We start from the raw sequence: 6,851 nt of genomic DNA, 5'->3' as shown, positions 1-6,851 counted from the left end.
CCAGTCGAGCTACCAAATACGTCTATTGGTTCCTACATGAGCAGTTTGTTTTTTTTTCTTTCCCCTTAATAGTTGTGAAAATTGATATAATGTATATAATGCAACATATAAAACATGTATTCAAATACACTCCAACAAGCGTCACAGTTGAAATAGATTCCGCACACGATGGAAGGAACAAATCTCGTCAACGCACTGAATGGAAAAACTGCGAATATTGCTCTCAGCAGAATGTTGCTGTTGATGTGATTTACTGTATTTATCAAACTCGCGTTTTCTTCGTTCCCCTCGTCTTCACTTACTCTCTGCATGTTCAGTGTGAGTCCCAAAACCGTTTACAGGCTTTAAGGTTCATTTATAATTTTGCAGATTGTAGGTAGACCTTATTACCTATTACCATGCTTGACAAGAATTGCTGTTTGTATTGCCCAGTTTTGACTGATATTAGAAGGATTATTATATATATCTCCATACATTATTCTTTTTCTTGAAGAAGGCACTGAACCCCCGAATTGCTACCTATTAATCACCTAATGCATGCTGTGTGGAGTACAGTGTCCCCCATAATTATTGGTACCCCTGCTCAAGATGTGTGAAAACCCCTCTCTCTCTCTCTCTCTCTCTCTCTCTCTCTCTCTCTCTCTCTCTCTCTCTCTTTCTCTCTCCCTCTCTCTCTCTCTCTCTCTCTCTCTCTCTCTCTCTCTCTCTATATATATATATATAATTTTTATTTTTTTTAATTGCAGAAGCATATTCTCAGATTGACAATTGTAATAATTCTGTAAAATCCTCCCATGGCAATCACAGTATCCAGGCCTCAAACCCATCCTCTTTCCCCCTCAGTGTTGTATTTTCTTATTACTTTTTTTTTTCCAATTATGAGCTGTCTAATGATGTAGCCTGCAATTGTAGATGCAATCTGACTTGTCTTCATGGCCTAAGGCAGTGGTTCTTAACCTGGGTTTGATCGAAACCCAGGGGTTTGGTGAATCTGTCTCAGGGGTTCGACAGAGCCTCTGCCGTGGAGGTGAAGACACACCCGACCGACTCAGAATGTCAATTCGTGATGAAACGCCCGCTTGGCCATCACTGGCTGCAGATGATCACATGACATTGCTTGTCCAATCAGTGCTGCGGGAAATTTAGTTCGCTCTGTAGTCAACGTGTGATTGTCGTGATAGTACGTCGTGTGATTGTTTTAAAAATAATGTTTTAATACATGCTTACCATGTCGAGCAAAAAACCCCAAAGCGGTCGGACGAATATGTACCACATGGATTCACATGCATCACGGAACGTGATGGGACTCGGTATCCTATCTGCATGATTTGTCATGCCAAGTTGAGCAACTCTAGTCTCGCACCGGCAAAACTGAATCAGATTTTTATTTTTCAGCAAAGAAGGGTTTGATGAATGTGCATATGAACTGGTTGGGTTCGGTACCTCGAATGAGGTTAAGAACCACTGGCCTAAGGACTCAAATATTAAGGTCACGCATTTACAAATAATATAATGAATCAAATCAGATCAGATCAATCTTTATTGATAACATACTGTACACAGTTATGAAACAAATAACTTGATTTTCAAATCAAGACAAAATTCTCCTTCCAGACAAAAGTAAAGATAACACATGCAGTATTGTAGATCGAATTGGATTCATCTAATATGGATGGAAACCAACAAAGATGCTTCATTCCCCCTAGCCTTGACTGCGCTCTTCCTCAACTTCTTCTGGCTTTAAACTGTGATCATAACCAGACGCAATGACCTCACATTGTGGCAACATCTCCTCTAGCAGGATGATCACCAAGCCAGGTGTCGAAATCCTTGGAAGGGATGACACATCCAGACGCCGCAGTCCCCTGCAACATGAAGGTTGCAGAAAAAAGGAACATGTAACACAACAGGAGTGATAATTTACATTTGCAAGTTAGTTGAAGGTCTCTCCCATGAAATTACTTGAGATTCCTCAGGGCAGCCAGGCCGCCTGGGGTGATCTGTGGACAATGAGAGATGTCCAGCTCCTCCAGAGAGTCCTGGAACACATGCAGCCGAGCCAAGAACCAGTCATCCACCTCAGAGCATCCTCGTACGGACAGAGTCCGCAAAGATCGCTGTGCCTCTGAGAGAGAACGAGTATCAAGCACACTGATAAAGCTCAAACTAATACACAAAGCAGCACATAAGTAAGGAAAATATTATAGTATGTGAAAATGCCCAAACTGCAATTGGGAAAAGACATATAAATACTCGTACCCAAGTTGGACAGTCCAGTGTAGTTGATGATGGTGTAGCTCATGTCTACTTCCTCAAGAGGTGTGTCTTTGTGATTCAAGAAGTCCCAATTGAACTTGCCCTTATGGTCTGCACGGAACCATTCTGAATGGCCAACAAATCTGAGGACACACAACAGACATGCAAAGAGGATTGAGCATTTCAGAAAAAATAAATGCTGTCATTTTTTTTCCAAATCAATCATTATATTATATAGTATATCATACAATATCTGCTATAGATTATACAGCGACAAGAAGACTACAACTACAAAAAGCTCCAATTTTGTCTCATTTAGAAGCTTTATGGCAGGTCAATGGGCTTTTTGGGGGGGAAATGTAAGTTTTGTCAGCTTCACGTTATTTCAGTGACCATTGTGGGTTTTTCTTTCGATGATGAAAGGGAACCAACAATATAGCCTCCATTGTGGACACGAAACCGTGAAAGCCGCAGAACGACCTCACTGCTTGTCATTTGCAGGATGAGGCAAAAAAACATTATTTCAACATCTAAGTTTTTTTTAATCTTCTTTCCATACAGTACACAGCAAGAAACACCCTTTTCAAAATAAGAAAATGGTACGGACTTACCGAAATCCTCCTTTCAAACACAACACAAAGTAGGCTGCTGCAATGTCAACACCGTAAAGGCCCTGAGTGTAGCTGTAGTAACTGAGACAGAGACGCAGGTTCAGATTCAGCTTTGCAACTTCAGAGTGAAAATTCACACTGAATCATGTGACCTTCTCAGTTTTAATATGCATGTTCCATGTTTCAGTACATTTTGCACAACTTTGTTTTTAACATGGAGCTGAAAATTCACAACAGCTGTTTGATACTTAAAAATGCCCAAGGACGTCCATTTGTGGAGCTCTCTGTGACTCTTCCAGTGCCTTTATGGCCACCGCCTGATCACTATAAGCTCAGTGGCCGTGTCACTCTGAAAACTTTTTGAAAGCCTGTTGAATTTTGCCATTCAGCTCCTAGCTAGAGAACAGAACGTTGGGCAAAAAGCACTGAAACACTAAACAGTTGGACATGTGTATCGAAAACTTTACGAAGGTCAAATTAAGTTCAGCAATAAAGGCTGTAGCATAGCCTACAGATTAATGAACATTTTCTTACGCATTTTTTCTAAGCAACTTTCTCCTTTTCATGCGAGACTTCCACCTGAGGAGCACCTCGAAATCAGAGAAACGCTGGGTGAGGATGAGGAGCAGTCTCCTGTGCATGGGAGGCGGGCTCGCAGGGCTGGAGCTCCAAGGTCGCCTAGCAACTAGGAGCCGAGATGCCCGCTGGCAGCACCCGAGTAGAGACTAGTGAGCAGACGTACCGCAAATAAGTTGCTATCCACACAATTAACGATACACGTTGCGGCAAAATGTAAACACAACAACCTTGCACGACAGTGTATGTTTTGGGAAGTCAGCTAAGAGAACGCCACCACGAAGGCGGCAAAAGCGGCACAAGCGTTAAAATACTGCCACTAAACGTGCCATTCGATAGATGAATATAAACGTGTGATAAATATTTTGGACTCAAGTAAATAAAACAAACAAACGTGGAGGGTAACTTACCACCAAGGAGGAAGCCATGCTTCGGTTTTCTACAGAAACTCACGAGGGTCAAAAATATCTGCCTGCGTATGAGATAGTTTGTGTCTTGCCCACTAGGTGTCGCCACAAGCACGTATTTAGGTACTTTGAACCGTCTCCGTTAGAGTTTCCAACAAACATTGACTGGTTTCGGAAATGACTCCCTATCCATTTTACAGGGCCTTGAATTGTGAGTTCGCAGTTTGGTATTGCCATTTGAATGTTTAGTGAGTGTACGTCATCCCCGAAAAACAGGTCACTGAAATGGTAGTCCCCTGAACAACATAACTTTCCATCAGGTCTATTAAAAAAATAGCTCACCAGTACCAGTAATCTATTTCAAATGTATTTTGTGTGGCCGAAAAATAAATTCATGAATCAAATTTAAAAAATAAAACAGTGCCACTTATCAGTCAGCTACATCTAATATTTGTTGTTGCTTTCCTTATTTAAATCACACCTGCTTTGGGGTAAATTTGGAAATGTGGGAAAAAAAAACTACCACAGGTCAGTGTAGTGCATGCCCAAAGCATAGCATTCGTGGCGACATGTAAATAAGTGCAAAAACAAAAATGAGGAAATGATTTTCCTCAAAATAATTTGAGCAAAGTTATTATTGAAGAAGTGTTTATCAACATGGCAGCTCCTTTGAATTAATCAGTACCTAAGAGAAGTGATGCCTCTTTAAAAAAAGGGCTTGTGACCTCTGCTCTTGAGACACAAAGGATTATGTAAACTGAAAAGTAATGAACTGATGGTCATTAGAAAAGCAATACCTGTATATCCTATGATGCATCGTGCAGATAAAGATTTTCCATTTTTGGGTTATTGTTTGAGTTCGAGCACAAGACAAAATATTTTAAGGTAGTGTGATATGTCACAAGACCGATGGGCAATAAGTGTTTTGTTTGTGTTCATTTTATAAAATACACACATAGTAAACTGAAGCAATATAATATTTGTATTATTTAGTTACTAGCTTAAAAGTTCTTACTGAAGTTCAATGGAACGTCATAAAATATGTGATTGTAATAAGCCAATTAATGGAACACCTGACTAGTATCCAAAAACGAGTTATCATTTGACTGATGAATGAAGCAGATAGTGAAGTCCTCTTGATAAAACCAATATTGTGATTAGGGAGTAGGAAATGAGCGAATGATTTTGAACGCAGCCAGTGTTATTACAGAGAAGGTTATGAATTTATAAACTGTCACCACATAAATGGGCTGAGATTTTTTTTTTTAACTGTAAAATTCTTACATTGACTTGAATGCGAATTGTATAATCATACTTCGAAATGCAGATTTACTGTACATAACAATGCTCGACAGAAAATCAGAATCAGAGAGTTTTTGAATCATGAACAGACTCATGATCACATATTGAAAATACACACATTGAACCCTGCCAGCATTACCTATTACGGCACAGGTGTCAAACTCAAGGCCCAACAGCCATATCCGGCCCACCACATCATTTTATATGGCCGCACAAGCAAATAATGTGCAGTGACTTCATGTTTCTTGCTAAAAAAATAAATAAATAAATACATGAATAAATGAAAAAATAATCCGAATTGTCTTCACATTTAAAATCATTGAGACAATAATATTTCAACAAACGGTTTTTACGGGCCTTTGATTCCAAAATTAGTTATTCATCAATTTGTGGTACTGTATATGTAATATGAGGCGATCATAAATGTATTCGATTTCACAGTCATCAGGCCCCTCCAAAGAAAACCGTAATTATGATGTGCCCCATGTCAAAGATGCGTTTGACACCCCTGTAATACAGTATCTTAGAACAACTGTATTTCGCCATTAGTGTGGTTGGTACAAAAGAGATTCCCAAACTGCTCGTCTTGACTCTACACATAAAACTCCACAAATTCTCACCCTGTCATCATCCATGAGTCTGACAGTGCATATCAATAAACATCCATGGTAATATACTACAGGTATACCTCAATTTTATGTTTCATAGTAGAGCACAATAATGATTAGTATCAGAGAGTAACATGATAAACTAGGTGAGTGTGTCGGCGTTACGTGGAGGTCCACTTTACCAGGATGAACAAGGGGCTTGTTCTCACTCTCACTGGCCAAAGTGGTCAAATTGACATCTCTCCGTGTCTGCAACTCGCCTGTCCATTAGCTGGCTTCTTCTTGTACCACTAAAAGCAGTGTTATATCTGTTGTGTTTCTTTTCATTCTGCTTCCCTGGCATAGTAGGATCGAACACAGATGTGTTATTACTGTAACAGACATTATCAGAGTTACTATATACAGGTATATGCATACTATTCAAATTGTAAGCTGTCGCTTGATGAATTCAGTACATTTATTTCATTCGTTCACAAAGGGATCTGCCACATCCAACATGGCAGAAACGCTGAGTTTGTTTTACGTTGATAACAATGATGAAAATCTGAGCTATTTATGGTCGCTCTAATCACTCAAGCAGGGATAAAAAAATCATTCTTTCTAATATCGGCAGTGATGGTAAACCGGGGGTGGGGGGGTGACTAAGAAGTTGTGTGAAAGACAAGCACGATGGCTATCAATTCTTCGATGTGACCACTTAACACCATCAAAACATTCAAGGATGGGCTCTGATCACTTCATATCAAGTACTTTTTTCTGGTTCTGGTTCATGCAGTGGGTCGTCGGATAAACCTTTGTCATAATGTTTGAACATTTGATTAACATACAGTATGAGTTCCAAAGGCTATTTTGAACAATGCATTTTCTATATTGTTCTTAACTTTTTTAAAGTGGGTCACAATTCAGTGATAATCAGAAAATGCGGGTCCCAGGGTGACAACAGTTGAGAACCACTACTCTAGCTCATGCTGAGAAGAATATTTCAACGTCACTTTTAAACGCATCCTTTGCTTTAGAAGTCTTAGGTGTTGCTGTTCTCCTGTGGCTCCCCACTTTTTCCTGTGAGATGGAGCAAGTGATGGCCCTGTAGG

The 6,851-nt window shown here is 39.8% G+C and overlaps 1 protein-coding gene across 1 annotated transcript; it reads right to left on the bottom strand.

The window, feature by feature from the left end:
• Nucleotides 1-1,508: 1,508 nt before the first annotated feature.
• Nucleotides 1,509-3,948, bottom strand: dmac2 (distal membrane arm assembly component 2). Its single transcript, XM_019861551.1, has 6 exons — nucleotides 3,854-3,948; nucleotides 3,402-3,592; nucleotides 2,868-2,948; nucleotides 2,260-2,399; nucleotides 1,963-2,125; nucleotides 1,509-1,865 (listed from the first exon to the last, which is right to left on the bottom strand). The coding sequence occupies exons 1-6, from the start codon at nucleotides 3,869-3,871 to the stop codon at nucleotides 1,703-1,705; spliced, it is 756 nt and encodes a 251-aa protein (XP_019717110.1). The 5' UTR covers nucleotides 3,872-3,948; the 3' UTR covers nucleotides 1,509-1,702.
• Nucleotides 3,949-6,851: the final 2,903 nt, after the last annotated feature.

This window comes from Hippocampus comes, unplaced genomic scaffold (assembly GCF_001891065.2).
Source record: "Hippocampus comes isolate QL1 unplaced genomic scaffold, H_comes_QL1_v1.1 scaffold122, whole genome shotgun sequence".
NCBI classification, from domain to species: Eukaryota; Metazoa; Chordata; class Actinopteri; order Syngnathiformes; family Syngnathidae; genus Hippocampus; species Hippocampus comes.
The sequence above is the reverse complement of the archived record's forward strand: the minus strand, read 5'-3'. Positions and strand labels throughout refer to the sequence as shown.

Bases quoted from the DNA above. Each gene is read 5' to 3' on its own strand.
- dmac2 (XM_019861551.1), bottom strand. The intron at 2,400-2,867 runs GTAAGTCCGTAC...GTGTGTCCTCAG, and splicing joins TGTTTGAAAGGAGGATTTCG to ATTTGTTGGCCATTCAGAAT. The intron at 1,866-1,962 runs GTAATTTCATGG...TTCATGTTGCAG, and splicing joins GCTGCCCTGAGGAATCTCAA to GGGACTGCGGCGTCTGGATG.